At 39.1% G+C, this 18029-nt stretch overlaps 1 protein-coding gene across 3 annotated transcripts in view; it reads right to left on the bottom strand.

The window, feature by feature from the left end:
- Positions 1-18029, bottom strand: part of ctnnd2a (catenin (cadherin-associated protein), delta 2a) — a 238820-nt gene that overhangs the window by 33787 nt on the left and 187004 nt on the right. For all 3 annotated transcript variants that reach the window (XM_065948760.1, XM_065948759.1, XM_020641668.3), the window contains exons 16-19: positions 9247-9364; positions 5633-5815; positions 2254-2427; positions 986-1136 (exon numbers count right to left, since the gene is read on the bottom strand). In XM_065948760.1, the coding sequence (XP_065804832.1) occupies positions 986-1136; positions 2254-2427; positions 5633-5815; positions 9247-9364 (626 nt within the window). The remainder of the gene's footprint in view (positions 1-985; positions 1137-2253; positions 2428-5632; positions 5816-9246; positions 9365-18029) is intronic.

The following is an 18029-nucleotide window of genomic DNA, read 5'->3' as shown; positions in this document are numbered from 1 at the left end:
GAAACTGATTAAATGTTTTAGTGTTTTTTTACTCTCATATTATTCAAATGAAACATTTACTTTGACGACCTTATGGCAAATGGCTTTGTCCCAGTTAATGTAGGTAGAGGACCAGAATATTCCATTAACACCAGTTATATAAATGACATTTTTCACATTATTTGAGCTAAAATTGATCAACTTAAACACAATTATGCATTTTAATAATATCTGTCATCATATTACTATGACACCTTATTCCTGGGCCAAGCATTTTGTTTGATCATCTCATTCACTCCTTTATCTCTATCACTCTGTCTTCAGCCTGTTCTCTTTCAAAAGCATATCATCTATTCCTTTTTCTCACCATCTCCACTATCTTTTCTTGTTACTCTTATTTCTAACAACAAACAGACTTAACAGACTATTTGTTGATTAAACTGCTAGTAAAAAAACGACTGTATGATTTACTGTATGAACCCTGAACAGAAAAAGCGGTATAGATAATGGGTGACAATTTCTCAAATGAACAAAGGAAACTTAACTGAAAAAGTCGAAACTTTCACCACCATGGTGACTAACCCTTGTTTATAATGATAATTACCAATTATAAACAATGTCAAATAATGTCCATCAATAACATCATTTAATGAGTCACAGTCTTACAGCAGGCTCTTACATTCTTGTTGGTGAAACAAGCCATCATACAACATTACTGCTAACAGGCAGAGGTGACTACAGATTGGAAGGAGTATAACATCACGTCTAATTGGTGCAATTGGCAACAAGCTCTTTACTATTGCATTACATCACTTAAACACAGGCTCTTGACTTGCATATTCTAAATGAGCCAATTAAAACGGGCTTACTCTTTACAAACAGACACTTCAACCAAGCATAACAGTTCAGGTGTACTAATTTATGAGATGTTTAAGAGATGTGAAACACCAATGAACAGTGTCACCACGTAATAAAATCTCTAAGAAAAGTTTTGATCTGTACTCACCGATGAGCTCCTTGTTCCTGATGTCCAGGGCCATATTTCGGAGTGCGGTGGCCACAGCACACACCACCTTGTCGTTGTCTATCCTAAGTAACTCCACCAGGATGGGAAGGCCTTTGTCCTTACGAACAGCAGCCCGAATGTACACCGACCACTGACAAGAAGAAAGCAGATTAGAATTAGTGGAACCATTGTACACGCAGCATTTCAAATAAAAGTGAGGCTGAAGTACAACACAGTGCAAAAAACCTGAACGATCCAATTGTCTATTGGTGGAGTCAGTACTGTTGTGGTCATCTATTTTTGTCCATTGATTTTAATCCCTGTACTGTCTATATGTCACCATGCCATTATCCATCCATTTAACCATACACACAAGAAATAAAGTATTAACACTAGGATAAAGAAGAAAAAGATAGGTAAACCACAAGGGCAAGGCTGAGAGGAAGATGTTATCCAATTCTATGCGGCTTTATTTATAAATCACATTTTAAAAACAGCAGTGTTCAACACAGTACTTTACAGTGTGGACTCAAAGAACAACATGCTGAGAATAATTCAAAGTCTGTCGGATGGAGTAGGGAACCAATTTAACAATATTCAAACTTAATATGTCTTGCATTGTTTATTTTGTGTGATGTGGCATTTATACAGCATCCAGATCAGCTCTTTGAATTTTAATAAAGACTGAACTTTAAGCAGATGTTCAGGGTGTTAAAAAAAAGTATGTTTACACAAACACAGCCTGCTACTCAGACTCGCTAAAAACCATTTCATTCACATAGCTTATTGATAAACACAATGTAAACCAGAAATGTTCTGGAAAACAAATGTTGTCATGCCAACGGATCATCCACCAAGGTGACAGAGCAGAAAAACTTGAGCTATATTACATTTTCAAGTACTGTCTCAGTGCAGATAACTTCTTGGTTACAGACGGTGATAGTTAACAGATAGGTAGTCTACACACTTGCACACTCACATTTTTGTACACATTCAGACAGAGCAGTCCGTCCACCATCCTCAAAGGAATACATCCCCATACTTTCACAGCATGTCAAAGTAAGGAGAAGCTCAGAATAAATGCCTTCCTTTCATACTAATGGGGAATAAAATGCATTTGAACACAAATTTACATTTAAAGTTTCCAGTGCTTATCTAACGCCCTGTTTAGAGCTGTGAAACAATAAATCTAAGAGCCGTGTGAGATTCAACCCAAAGAAAAACAGATTAATGCACTTAGAAGTAGAAAAATAATAACTAGTGATTACCTTCCAGCTGCCTGCAGCCAGGTTCTGCAGAGCTCCGGCTGCTCCCTCCAGTGTGTCAGGGTTGGAGCATTCAGATAGCAGGGTGAGGTAGGGCTTGACAATGGTGGGGTGCCAAAGCATCTGAACCCCTTTGGGTGGATCTGCTGTGTCTGGAAAGGGGCCCACGCCATCCCACTGTAAAAAATTAGACAAAACACAGTCACTTTCTTCGGTTAACTTTTCTTAACTACCCAAGAATTGAGCTGTAAACTCCATTCCTGCAGTGCAATTCTTTGCATCAACAACTTGGACCACACCCAAGTAAGCTCTGTAGTGTCACAGGGTCATGGACTACAGCTTCATGCATGGTGACAAGTTAAACCAGTGAAAATGAGCTAAATCCAAACTTTCAAGGGATGTTAAATGACACTAAGAGCACCTCAGCATGATCAAAAAAGAACATAGGTTCCTTCATCTAACTTCTCTCTCCATTTACTTTTATCAATTGAACTGATTCCACACCTTCAATATTCACGAAAGAAAGACATCTCGGGGTTGAGTACTCTGTATTAAATAGTCTAACAGACACAGAGTAAATCCCTCCCTGTCAACCTGGTATGTTAGAGAGAATTGTGATGGAAGGGAAAGGTGGGTAAGGGCACCGAAAGAAAAGAGGTGCCTGTGAAAAGCGAGAGTATGGGTGAATATTTTACTCCTACATTTGCTTTGAGAAATAAAGCGAAAGCTGCACAGCACTTTTCCTCTTTAACTCCATCCTCCTCCACTAGAATATAGTCCCTTGATGTTTGAATCTTTTTGTTGAGTGACATGCCCACACCTCTTTAATGTTGGCATGAACCCACATCTATCTCTCGCTCCTTTCCTCCCCTTTGATTTCTATTTTTTATCTTTCGTCGCTCCTGCTCGTCATTAATTCTTGTCCCCTTTCTCTCCTGTTGATTCCGTCTCTCAACCTCTCTCTTGATTTCCCTCTCGATTATTTCTTGCCTCCCTCTCTCCCTCTTTTCTTATTCTATTTCCATCCTTCTCTCTCCAGCTCTCAGTTTTTCCTCTCCCCATCGACCCTCTATGTTTCGCACTACTGCTTTCCCTCCTCCCCTTGTCTCAAGGTAAACTAGGCTAGTCTGTGTCTTGAGAGAGGAGCTGTGGAGTGTGAGCTCCTTCTTGAGTATTTGTGTGTGTGCATGCATATTTGTATCTATACATAGATTCTCTGTTTATAAAATCAAAGGCATCTTGTAGTTTGACATGTTTAGGGGAACCACACCAAGAGACATCGACTCCTTTACACCAGAGTACTGTCTGTTGCTTTCAGTAGAGATTTTCTACCAACTAAATATTAATGTATGATATTCATTTGCTTATTTAAAATTCTCAAAAGATAAGAATACAGTATTCACTATGAGTCTTCCCAACACACATGTACTATTATATCTTTTAACTGTATGGTTTAGGCTTGTAAACCACTTAATATGCTACATAAAGAACAGCTAAGCCAGCTTTTTGTATGCAAGATTTCTGCTCAAAGATTTTTATTTTTTTAACAATGTTACCCTTTTATCACATGAGAAACTATTGTAGATATTCTGACATCTTTCCAATAGTTTCTTGGCAAATCTGGAAATGCAGAGTTCATCTTAAAAAGACAAAAACAAACGCCTTTTCTGTTAATGTTTGACTTGTTGTTTTTTAGACACTTGGGGCAAATGAAAATAGATGGAAAAGTCTCTAGTAGCAGAACTGTGTGTGTGTGTGTTGGTCAATATGTTTTTGTGAGGGTTGTGTGTGTTCCAGGAGTCCATTAGAAGTGTTAAGGTCTAGTTCAGGCTCCCATGCTGATCCTTGGCCCTGCTGTTTGAACCTCTAATAAATGATTAAGGAGACTACATTACAGTCTAACTGCGTGTCTCCCTTCCTCACGCAGCCTCTCTAACTAACTCTCTTCTCTCTGTCTGGTATCTTCCCTACATCATCTCCCCCATCGCCTGCTCTGTCTTGCCCTGTCTTTTGGCTCAGCTCCCCTTTCTCTCATACTCTATATATCTGTCTGTGTCCAAGTAACTACTATCCCCCTACGCTGATATTTGTGGCAAAGTGTGCTCCAGTCTGCATTAATCTCACCATGACTGGCTGTCCATCCCATAGCTTGTACAAAAAAGTTTTGAAGAATAACATGCTGTTTGGTTGTGTCCAGCATTGGCTTTAAGTGGGATTCAGGTTTGGCTATTTTTAGATGTCATTCATAAATACTTCTGTCCTAGTTTTCCTTCTCTCTCTTTGTCTGTGCAAATGGTTCTTGTCCATGTGTGTCAGATGTTTCAGTTAAATAGAAAATGCCCATTTGGAGGAGTGAAAATGGCACAGTAATGTGTTGCATTAGCCTGGGGAGCAAATGGCTGAAAATGGATCATTTAATGAGAATTTAGCTTTGGGTCTGGAGTTTGGTTTGGGTTTCACACACCAGTCAACTTAAGTTGGTTTGTATCTGAAGGCTGCAAGTACAGGCTGTTTGAATCTTTTTTTACCCACGTATAGTTCTAACAAACATGCCCACAACCCTGACCTAAGCTCTGGTCTATACGGCGGTCAGGTGTACTTTTGACTTCATAAGACCATTGTGTGTTATTCATGGTCAGAACTTTTACCTGTACTGTAAAAGCATGGAAAGAGCGACAGCAGGGATGATGAGGGAGTTAAACATATCAGAATGAAAGATGCTTTTAATGAGAAAGACAGCTGTTTTACATTTTCAAATATACATAATGTAAAAACTAAAAATGCAAAAAAATGTACCTTTGAGCCAGTTCACTTGAAAGAATTCAATGCTTTTAAACTCTGTTTGAAAATAGCCTGTGATCTGAGACTTCCAGCCATGTTTTACATTATTTACCAAAAGTATTCATTTTGGCAGCAAGGCTGCCTCAACTCACTCTGCACACCTGCTTCAACATGAAAGCTGACTACTGATACTTGTTGCACCCCAGTGATTATTTTCAGATGGAGACAAATTAAAGAAGATTAATTTGAGTTTGACATTGAATAGCATGCTATGGCCCTAGTTTGCATTGACACATATGGTAGAGTTTGGCTTGGTGTGTTAGTCATAGCTGTGTTACTATCATCAAAAAACCAAATGAGGGAATATCTTTTCGTTGCGTCCATTCCCCAAGTCAAGCCCCTCAAACTTGTGGATTCAAAGCACAAGGAGAGTTGAAGCTTCTTTAGATGCTTCTTTAGATGTCCAACACTGCCTTTGTGTTGGCACAGCCTTTGTTTCTTTAGAAGCAGTAATACAATGATTAAAAACTGTATTTTGATCCATTGCGTTTTTTCCATTAGTGCCTTTCCAATCATCGTTTTCTGTCATCTCTGTTCTTACCTGATCAGCTCCCTTCTTTTTCTTCTTCTTCTTGCCCCAGCATCCAGAGCTCTCGCCGTCGCGTCCGTTGGCATCACAAAGCAGGCTGTCTAGCTCTTCCAGCCCCCCTTGCTGGCCGTGGGACGTCTCGGCAGCCAAGCGGTACGACAGGTTCCTCAGGATGCAAACACAGTTCTCTACAGTCTGGATATGGAGAGTCAGGAAACACCAAAAATGTAAGTTAGCTGGAAGGAGGGGAGGGTCAGAGAAGGAGGGGGGAGTCGAAAAAAATTAGAGGTATAAATGAATACAGAGAGAGTCGAAGTGGGAGATTTGTGTTTGATGACATTTAATGAAACATATCGCTTGAAAACACAGCACAAACTCAAAGTCAGAGCACGCTAATCAAAACCGCCCACTCTCATATTTTTACACTGTCGGCCTACAACCCCCACCCACCAGCCAGACAGAGGCAGAGAGTGAGAGGCAAAGATAAAGCCAGAGAGAGAGTGAGATAGAGAGAGAGAGTAAAGAAGAAATATAATCTCAGGTAATAAGCCTTTGTGATTTGTTAGCTCTGACTTTGAAATGAGATTAGAGGAAACTCAGGTAAATGAGGTAAAACGACAAGCCCGATATATTGTATCACACTCCATTAAACACTAAGTTTAGAAGCAAACTCCCGAGCCGAGGGCCACGTGACAGTGTATGTTGTCTGTGCTTAAGTGTGTACTTGTGGTGAGTGTGAATTCATGTGCTTGTTTGTGTTTGGTATCGCTGAGAAAAAAGGGGAGTCATCGAGTCACCAGAGTGGAAACTAAACAAAGACAAATCATCAATCTTCTCTCCTTCTGACCGTTGGTTTATGCAAAAACAACTAAGGAGTGTAATTGAACAGCCTCAAGAGATGCGACAAATATAACAATGTCTCACTCGAGCGAGCTGCAGTCACGTCTGAAATTCTATTCACATACATCATATATTAGAGATTCATGTAGGAGAAGTTATGTTCGATTCACAACTTGCTTTGACATTTCATACTTCCATCTGTTCTTAGCATTCATTCAGTGCCTTTTTTTTTCTTCGCTGCACAGTATGAGGAATAAAAGAAGTCTTGATTTTGGATTCAAATGGATTCAGTTTACTTATCGTCTCCACAGGACAGTCAGAGGTCGCGGTTGGTTTCTGAACAGCAGGCCCACGGGAGGAATTCAGCTCATAAAATTATAAAGGTTTCTACAAAACAAGTGAGCACAAGATTCCATCCACCTCTCTCGCTGAAGGTTTCGCCCGCGTGACCTTGTGCTTCTTTCTGCATTGTGTTTTTAGAATCCATAAAGCTCTCCTGGGGACTCGTACTACACAACATTAATGACCTTTCTAGTGAACTACTAGCTGCAGTGGCAACCTCATTTAATGTAGACTGTTATACATCCACATCTTATAATCTAGGACATTTCAGAATTCTATTTGTTGTGTAAGTGGGGTGACTTTAAATTACTGTATCAGTTGAGTTAATTGGCTCTTAGCTGTGTGTCAGTACATGCTGTGAAAGCCATTTAAATGTCTCTTAGACTTCCTCACAGCTGTGCAGTTCCTTACAGCATAATAGCAGCAATCTGTAGATTGTGTTTAATGGGACAGTTGACTATAAAACATAATTGTCACATTAGGTATAGTGAAAATTCTTCTGATCTTTTGGATTCTGTCTGCATATGTGAACATGAAAGGAAAAAGGGGAGACAGCGCAGACTGTCTAGATCAAAAAGCAAAGAATACAGAGAGCAATGGTGAGAGAGGAGTGAGATGGAGACTGAATAAAAGAGGAGATGAGCACAGTTAATGTCAGATCAGGTCTTAAAGTATAACTTCAACATTTAAGTATAACTTGAACAACGCCAGCTTGTGTTACTCAATAGCCTTTGCAGTTTTAGGACACTGAACAGAAAAAAACCCTTTTAACACCTTTGTCTTATATCTTAATTATTTAATTGTGATAAAATCAAACTTTTTTTTAACTGATCTTGTACGTTAATCTATTTTGTATTTTTTTACATTAAGAATTTTGTGAATGCAGCAGAATATAGGGTTCAATTCCATATTGAATTTATAAAGCGTTAAAGGCTCATTAAAGATGGTTTGGAAAAACAACCTTCAGGGTTTGAGGCCCTAAACAAGTGCAACTGATAAGTTGACCTAAGAAGGAGTTTCTATTTTTGGTTTAAGAAAGTAACCCTAAGAGGAGAGGCTTAGCAGGAGTGTTGTTTGCATTCAACAATTTAAAGGCTGAATATGCAACATTTTACACATAAATGTTGCAGAAATCAAGTATATCCTCCGAAAATAACTGTGAGTCATGACTGTCTACAATGAGTGTGACACCCGAGTCCCACTGTCTGTGATGCTGTCCAAGCTGTATCTACAGCGTGTTTACATGGACGGGACGGCCGGCCGGTTGTTTAATTGAGGGACCAGAGAAAAGAAGAATAACGTACTGTACTCACTGCTTATTTGAATGTCACACAAGCGTTTCTAGATCACGGTCATTTCATGTAAATTTACATGCAGTGTGAAGATACGAGCTAAATAAAGAGCTATCATTAGCATGCTAACACAACAATGCAGCGCAAGTTGTTTTGGTTTCATGCTGGTGCTCAAGGGCGACATCTACTGGATCAAAAAATCGCATATTCTTCCTTTAAAGGCGATAAAATGATAAAATTAATGATTTGTCTGCTTATAATTGAATATGTCTTATTATTGCTTAATGATGTTCTGTTTTTTTATAAAGCACTTTAAATTGCTCTATGTATGAACGGTGGTCTATGAATACACTTCAATTAAAAGTTTACATGTAAAAAGTGTAGGTACATTGGATGTTCTTACGTATCAATTAGATGTTGATGACTCCATAAGATCCTTTTCAAGCAATTACATTAATGAGAGACCAGATCAAACAACAAGCCACACAGGAAGATGAGTATGCAGAGTGAGTAGAAGGGAGTCTGGGCAAAGCAGGTGTGCAAACAGAAAGATGAAAAGCAAGCAGAGTACAAAATGAGCATGTGGAAATGTGCATCAGTATTACAACAGTGACCACTTGCTGTTTTACCTGTCAGTCAATCTCTGTTACTGTGGCGACAGCAGTACTTCTCTAGTGACTGCAGTCAGACGGTGAAGAGGGGCAGGCGGTTTAACAGTGATTAAGGATGGCCATTTACAGAGGCTGGGAGACAAGGAGACCTTGAGAAGCCAGTCATCCACAACACTGTTTATGTAGTATTGACTGGCCCCCACACGCTGTGTCATGAACACACATATATAGACTTCACGCTAACATGAACACGTCCTCACACAGAAAAACACAAATTGAACATAAATCCGCTCCACTTTGACTATTGGCGACAAGGTGTGCCTTGGTACTCCTAAAGTGTCTGTCCTATTTTGAAAATACTTACTGTAGGTGCTATATGATTATGTTGCATTAAATGGTTTGAGTCTTTGGTACAATAGAGTCTGAGAAGAGTATGAGATTTCAGAGCAGGAATTAATTTATGCAGGCACAGTCATGTACATTACATTAATGCAAGCAAAGATGTTTAGACCCACACACACACACACACACACACACACACCTTGCTGTCGATCTCACTGCTGCCCAGAGAGGTCTGGATGACGTAAAGCAGAGCATCTGTCAACCCGTCACACTCCCTCATCCTCCGTCTCGCCTCCTCACCTGCCGAGCTTACATTCCTGCAACACACACACACACACACACACATAAAGAACAATGGTCAGAGTGAGTCTATAATGTGTCCATGTGTTCTGTCTAATAGAAAGAGACAGACAAATGGGAATAGAAAATTGTTTTTGAGGGAGGGAGGAAAAGACAGGAAAACAGATGAAAGGAAAGAAAAAAGCTGGTAACGAGAGGTGTAAGAAAGACATAGGCAGAGGAGGAAGAGAGAGAGAGAGAGAGAGAGAGAGAGAGAGAGAGAGAGAGAGAGAGAGAGAGAGAGAGAGAGAGAGAGGGAGGGAGAGAGAGAGATGGATACAGGGGGAACCTGGCAGCTCTCCCTACACTAAACAATTGAAAGGGGGACATTAAAATTCTGGATACATCTCAATCCATGCCCCGAAGGCTCGCTTCAATCTAAAGCACTTGACTTGCATCCAAAAAAAAGAAGCCAAAAAAAAAAAAAAAAAAGCTGCTTAAGTCAGACAGCTTGTGCTTGAACTTCACAGCCAACACACAGCAGCACTGCTTTGATAATTTGAAAATATTGCTGCGTTTATTATTAGCAGCTTTGCCACTATGCCGAATAGAAAAAATGAAAAGGATTTTAATTAAACTGGAGGTACAGGTTGGATCTGTTTGGGTTCCACATGGAGCTGTCTGTGATACAGTTACACTCAGTACCAGACGTTGAATCATTTGCCTGTGTCAATAAAATAAATATGAAACAGAGGTATTTAAGCATGAGCTAGATTGGATATTGGTGTTTCCCTGTTGGAGCTCAGTCCAGAGGATCAAAAACAAACCCGCTGGTAACTTAAACTTCTGCCCTCAGAAGAGTAAATAAATGTATGAACACCTGATGACTCACTGTATTTAACGAAGGAAAATGACTTTGCTTATAAGAAGACATGATGTTTATTTACATGTAATAAGGTCACTCCAAGACTTTAGACAAATTGGGTATACAGGTGAATCCCTATAACCATGTGATCAATCAGTGTTACTATAAATGACATGTGATCTAAAATGGTAAAACAAATAGAGTTTGAATTGACTGAAAACTTGAAGGGAACCCTGTGGGTGAAATTGAATTGATCAGTTTTATTTTAAAGAAGTTGCTAAGGCTATAACCAGAAAATGTCTTGCCACAAAATGCAGTCAGTGAGTTAATTTTTTTTAGAAATGTTTCTAAGTGAGTAGAGTGCTTGTCTGTGTGTCTCTGTGTGTGTGTCATTTTGTAAAGAGCCTTTAGGGAAATCAATGTTAGAGCTGTAACAGGCGCAGAGCGGTGTGTGCCTGCGCGTTTATAACCAAGGGACTACACATTGAAAAACCTCATTGTCACAGACACTCAATATTTCCTCAGCACTCCCAATGTGCTAAATCAATTCAGTATAGCGACAATGGAAGGAGACATGATGAAATCAATATTATTATATATCAAACACTACTGTCTGTATTTGTGTAGTGATAGTTATTAAAGTGGGGGTTGAATGCACAGGAGACATGCTATACTTAAGTTCATACTGTAGTGCATTTCCATGTTGCCATATTTGAAGGCTATAAATCATAAGATTAACCCTGAACTGCGTACTTTAACCGTTTTGATATTTGGTTGTTACAATGATGATGTCTCTGTTGCTAGTTTACTTAAAATTGATTAATTTATCACTGAGGGGTAAAATCTGACTTTGTGTTCGGATTATGTCTTTGTTAAGGATGACTAAACACTTTACCCAGTCTGGCTTGTACAATATCGGTATCATATCATTGGTTTTGTTAACTGAGTTGGTAACTGTGGTTAAATCGGAAAAAGAAGAAGATAATAATTAACCAAGCGAAGACTCAAATTATGAAATATTTCATGTCTTTGTGGGCTTTTGCTCCGATGTAAGTTTATTGATATACAGCCACAGCTCTGTTTGTTTACATTGCTCAATTCACTGGCGGGTTGCTACACAATAAACTTTATTTGAGAACAATACTGCATGAAATTCTATTCTACCGCCTTGTCAATGAGAGGAGATGGGTGAAGGCTTCTGGCATTACAGAAGCCAAGAGATAAAAAGCTTAACCGACCAATTAGAGAAGTTTGGTAACAATAGTTTAAAAATCGTTTTAGAAAGGTGGAAATGTCATAATAGCTGACAAGAAAGACAATAGAGGTGTGACCCCGGGAGACAAAGCGATGGTTCGACTGAATAAGTTCATCCATCATACGGGCATAATGAAGAGATCACAGCTGTTTCACCACTCTATGAGATGAGGTCAATCATTTATTGTACTGATGTGAAAGAGAAAAAAAGAAGAGAGAGTGAGGAGGACACAAGAACTCAATTAAAAACTTCACGTTCACGGCTCCTCACTTCCAAGAGAAGGTCAAGTCATTTTCCCCCACTTTGAATGCTAATGGGCAAACAAGCAGTGGATGGAAACCCTGCTTAGCAGAGTCACAACTCTTTGTCGAGTCGATATGAAACAACAGAACAGTGAAAACATGTCACCTTGACTAATGGTTAGGACTCATCTAATGTTTAGACGGGTGCATGAAAGAGAGGAAGGGTGGGTTATCTACAGCTTTAATGCTCAGCCTTGAATGTGCTGGCTTCTACTGAGATTTCTATCCATTTTCTCTGTTGCCTTAGTTAATGCAAAAGTTAAGGCAACTGGCTTTGCAACAGCATTTTACTTGGAGAATTTCAACTTTCATAACAAGATGAGTGCCTGAAACTGCATTGTTCTTAACTTTTAAACAGGGCAAACTTATTGAGACTTTGAAGTCCTTTCACTGATAGAGCAACATAAACCAAGACTTGGAGTCTCTATTGAAAATCAGTCTATCACATAGACAGCACTCTAGCTCAAGTGTTCATCACTTCATTGCTTTTTCTTGTCAAGGATAAAGAAAGACACAGCAAGTAGTTTAAGGCCAAGTGCTCTTTATATATTTTCATCTCCAAGGCTTCAAATACCAATGCTTTGACGCAGCCCCTGACGCACAACATACTCTTCTTTATGAGACACATCGAGCTTGAAACGATTTATCACATACACTGTTCTCCGTCAATATTGCACCCAGGGAGAAATTGCTGTAAGTGACATAGAAACAATAGCAATAATGATTGCTTAGAGAGGAGGGTCTGGGGGGGATAAAAGGACCAAACGAGACATGACCTATGCCCAGGAGACTGCATATTGAGCCCCATATGAAACCGCTTGAAAATCTTTCTGTTTAAACTCCCATCAAGAGGTTTTCCCTAACCTTTACCAATGTTTTACACAAACCTATCCAAATAGACAGTTGAAACATAACAGGTCACTACTTTAGGCATCCAAATGAGATGTAAAAAGACACCTTTTAGGTCAAAATGTACACAGGTCGTGAAAATGTTTAATTTGACAACCTAGAAGAAAAAGCGTTGAGGTTCCTCTTTTCCAGCAGTTTGTTTTTATCATGGTCCTTAACAACATTTTAATGCCATCCTGTGAAATCTTTTACACACTTTGAATAAATCATCATGTAAATAATACAGATGTTGGCCTCTTAGTATCTCAGCTTCAAACTGCACAGTGTGCCTGTAATGCCCTGTGTTAAATAGCATGTGTTTGTGTGGAACACAGTCGCCCGACAGTGTGGAGCACTGCCATGAGTGTGTTTCTATATTCATGTTAGAAACAATGTGAATGTGCTAGTGTTTGGATCTGTGTGTGCGCTTACTGCCTCAGCACATGTGCTACTTAGTCTAGTGGTTCTGTAATGAGGCATGAAATATTGTGCCTTTCTGCACACACCTTTCTCCTGTTGTAGTTTCTAACACCGTGAGGCTTTCTTACACAGGAGGATTTCTTAAGCAGAAAATAGCCTGGTAACTTTTTTGTTGGGGGTGGGGTAATTCTTCCTCAAGGAATTCTGACATCACGCTGTGTTGAATCACTGAATATTTAGATAATAATAGCTTGTTTGTGTGACTCAGCTTTGTCACTAACATAAGGGATTCATTGACCCAGGCAGCATTATTTGTACATGTTAGCACTCTGATGGAGAGACGATGTGAAATGGCATATTTAATCAGAAGATGAAAGATGAATACAGAAGGTAACATTTTTAAGCAATGTATTTTTGCATGATCTGTTCTTTTTGCTGCAAGACAGCACTACTGTTCAGGGTTTTTTTTTTCCAGCACATACGAGTGTGTGTGTGTACATCTGTAAAAATGTCTTTAAATTTGGTAATCTCTTCTATTTAACAAGTCCATTACAGGCTTACACTTCAACCTATCTGATGTCACTCCTCATTAACTCAGTCCAACTCATTAGCCTGCATCATTAATTAATTACCTACTGAGCAAAAAAGACACAGAACTTGATTAAGCATCCCATTCAGAATTAATCAGTTGTTATTTTAGCTGCAGTTAAGTAACAGGAAAGTGCCATTCGTGCCAGTGCTAAATACCAAGCCATTTAAACACTAAAAAAATAAAAATACATTGTGAACTTCTCCTGGTCATGGTCGTGTTTTGAAATTCAATGGAAATACTTAGTTAATTTGACTCCCTCAAGAATATTAATCAACATTTGGTTTATACTGAGAAAAAAGTGTGGCAATGTTGTGGCATGAGCCTTCTTTCAGGAAAACATACGAAAAACAAATTAAAATATTTATCGGAGAACTGCTGCAGCAGCATCATTAAAAGTACAGAAAGACACAGAACACCAACCATGAAACACAACGTCCTTGGTTAAACTCCAGCTGGGGATGTCTTTTTTTTCTCCCTCCTTTCCTGTCTGGTGTCTACTGCCGTGTTTAATTATGGGATAAAAGGCCCAGAATAACTAAGACGTGTTTTTTTTAAGTTTTTTTAAATAACTTTTTAAGCTAACAGACTAAGAGTTGGTTTTTAATTTAAACACACTCAGAGGCTGCAATAAACAAACAGACCATGGTGTTCTTCTTGTGGCCACTGCTTTACTAAAGTCAGGCTATTTATAAGTTACAAGCCGCGCTGAAAGGATAATATGACTTCTATGTAATTAGTGGTTAGAGGACTTAAAAATTACACAAACTTTAAACAGTAAATTGTACTTGTGGGTATTATCACTTAAAATGGTAAACAGCAAACACATATTGTCATAGTGGAACAATCCAATCATAAAAGTCCATCAAGCTTCCTGTTATCTGCAGCAGCTGGATCTGAAGTCACTAAAACACATATTTCATTTACGTATATTTCCAAGGTTGCAATAGCGAGTAAATAAGTTCAGAGTCACTGAGCATGTCAGGCTAGTAACTTTCCACACTTCAGTTGTCAAGATTCAACATGTTCGAGAAAGATGTGAACATGAGTGAGTGCAAGACAGATGGCTCCCTAATGTTGATCATGGAATAAGAGACTTTGTCTATAACAGCTTGTGTGTGGTGATTCTACACTGGGGTCTGACCATGTGTGGATGTGCCCAGAGACTCATTTGCATTACAGTGGGGGCAACAGCAGTGAAGGGTCATCACCAGATGGCACACACGTTTAAATGCTAATTATAATTTTTATTGAAATAAATATCAAATCAAACTAATTTGTGAGCTCACTCTTCTTATTCTCGGTTCATAATAAGTCTTTACATTGCTTAACCACGTCTGTGGGTGTCAGAAAGGAAACAAATTAAAACTGTTGACGAGTGATCCTGAAAAGAACAGAAATACACACACACACCAATGCGCACGCTCACACCAATACAAGTGTGCAAAGTGTGGAGCCAGCATGTTTTACCTGGCTTGGCTGCAAACCAACAACCTGCAGGGAGGCCAACATCCCCTAAACAAAGGATGTGTGTGTGTGTGTGTGTGTGTGTGTGTGTGCGTGCACATGCATGTGTTTGTATGCAAGCGAAAGCATATGGGTCCATCAGCAACATTGCTGCTTGACCCATATTTTATAAATGCATATATGAACACTCAAATATACTTAAAAATAGACACAAATACACACATGCACACACACTTTATTGCAACACCTGATGCCCTGACATCAGTTCATTCCAATTATCATGTGCAACTCCCACATGACTGCTGGGATTACTGAGATTGATTCTATTTAACACCTTGTTTTTCTTGCATGTGTTCATGCACTCACCTTGACTTAGATACATGCATATACTACATTCCAATATTCTAGCTCACATCAGCACATACAGCCTTAAACACAGATTCATTTACAGACAAATTGACATGTGTAGGCAAAAGCATGCACACAGTCTAGTCATTAGCACTACACAGACAAACAAACACACACAGCCAAGCAATAATGATTAAGGTGAGAGGTCTGAAATTGAGCTGAGGTACACTGGTGCCTGAACATTGTGGCCCTGTGTCACTTTAACCCCCCAGAACAGATACTGAGATAGAAAACAACCCTGGAGAACAGCACACACACCTTCATTACTCTCTGTGTCTCAGCTTCCTTCTATGAGATCCTGTTAGTGGCTCCCTCTCCTCGCTATCTTCCATTTGTTCTAATCTTTCCAACTTTTGGCCTTTTTCTCCTCTCCTACCCTGTCACTCCTTTACCAGCTCCCATGATTCGATCCTTAACTTCAATGTGTGGAGCAGTGCACCGACAGCATCATTTGTCTTCCCCTGCATCGTTAGAGGTACACACACTCTAAAGTCCTATAACCACTTTAGTGAGTTAGGAAATAATAAACTTGACCGAGAAGTCTACAGCTGCACTGGTAAAACAGATAACTTCACAGGGAAGGTTTAGGAAAAAAAACAACAGTTCAAAATGTTTGTATTCCCTTGCATGAAAGATTGCAGAGTTTCTATTATCTGAGACTTCTGCCGCCAACACAGTGGAACAGAGCTGAACTGAGTTTGTAATATGCAAAGAAATCAAAGATTACATTTAAAAACTCAAGTGCAGACTCTCTCCAATCTGCATCAATAGATACCAAGAGCAGTTTGGGATTTAAAGGCATTTTCTTTTGATTTGGGATTACTTACTCTTCAGATCTCGCTTCTACTTTAATGCATCAAAATGTACCAAACACTTTTAATAAATATACTCCCAAACCTTAGACATGCCGGACATGTAATTAAGAACCATTCAGCAATTCTTAAATAGCAAAAACAACCAATACATTTCAACTGAAACCGCTTATTTTTTAATTTTTTTTCAGAATATATTTTACATACTTAAAAACTTATCACAATCATTATCACATTTACTTATACTCTGAATTATTGCAAGTATTAAGTTAATTACAACCAATTGACCTTATACATACACGTAAAATCGCATGGGTGATAATGCCACTTCAATGCAAGAGAACAGCATATTATAAGGCATTAAGGATCATTTTTACTTCCCCCAGTGCAACATTAATTGCAAACACAAAGCCAGTAGTGCACTGAATTTGATTTGTGCAGAAGTTGTGATATTGACTTATCAATCCTGTACCACTGGACCCCGTGGCAATTCCTGTTCTGTTGTTTTAGACTGTTGGAAACAAAAACCATGGATGTTTATGATAACAAAACTACACTGGAATTCAACTTCCAAATGTTTATTTATGCTTCACTACTTCAAAGAAATACACCCGGCACGGCAGGCAGGATGTAGATCCTCTGAGGAGGAGTTCGACAGTAACAATTTTATAGATGAATGACTTAAGAAAACGAAGTGCTAGTGTTGGCTGAGAGACTTTCAAATGACTTTAAGGAGATTGAATTTGATGATTAAGGAAGGACTCAGACAACTCTGACAGAGAGCTTCAGGGCTGGAAGAATGCAAATATGCTACTCAATATACACAATTAAGGGGATTCTGGCAGACCCCAGCTATGCAAGTTAGTATTCACTTTTTTTTCAGTTTGGTGATTGTATGCACTCTTCTACATGTACATAATGTAATACCTTATGTACAAAATTATGTGAATACATCCAAAAACCTTTTTGTAAAATCTTCCAAATGGCTTTTGAATGCTTTTGAGAGACATTCAGCAGCAGGAGATAACCACTGGAAACAGCTTGAGAGGAGCTCTGCACAGCGAGTGGGGTGAGGTTTAATCCAGAGGCTGCTGGTGGTTGATTGAGTATACAGCTCAAAGGGAGACTGCCAAGTGGACATGGAGTTTTTTTTCTCCTCTAAACAGTCTCAGCTCTCTGTGGAGTTGCAGTGAGAGAGTGTATATAGATGAACAAATGTTGTTTAAGGGATCAAGGACAAGAGCTCTTTCCCTGCACTGAAGACATGCGAGTCAGAGACAGAGACACAACTAAGATTCACAGCTATACAAGAATGTTTGTGAACGGTAATGCGCCATGTATAAAAGCCAAATTTGGCAAAACAAATATCTAAGAACATATTTTTCACCTCTAATATATTGCACAAACGCAGTTTCATTAAAGGCTAAGTGCTGTTAAGCTGAATACCAGCAAGGTTATGAACCAGGACTGAGGCTGCATGCAAAGTTCAGAAGGTAAGTACAGCCATGCTGATATACAACAGCACAACCTCGAGTCTGACGCTGCTTTTCTGCAACAGTCTACAAGCAACATATTGTTGCAAACATCAAGAAAGATTATTTCCATTTGGCTCCACCAACACACCCAGCTACCCTACTTTACAGTAACTTGACTGCTGCCTGGAAACACATTCATTCCCCCAACCCTTGCTACTTTAT

This window comes from Labrus bergylta, chromosome 20 (assembly GCF_963930695.1).
Source record: "Labrus bergylta chromosome 20, fLabBer1.1, whole genome shotgun sequence".
NCBI classification, from domain to species: Eukaryota; Metazoa; Chordata; class Actinopteri; order Labriformes; family Labridae; genus Labrus; species Labrus bergylta.
The sequence above is the reverse complement of the archived record's forward strand: the minus strand, read 5'-3'. Positions and strand labels throughout refer to the sequence as shown.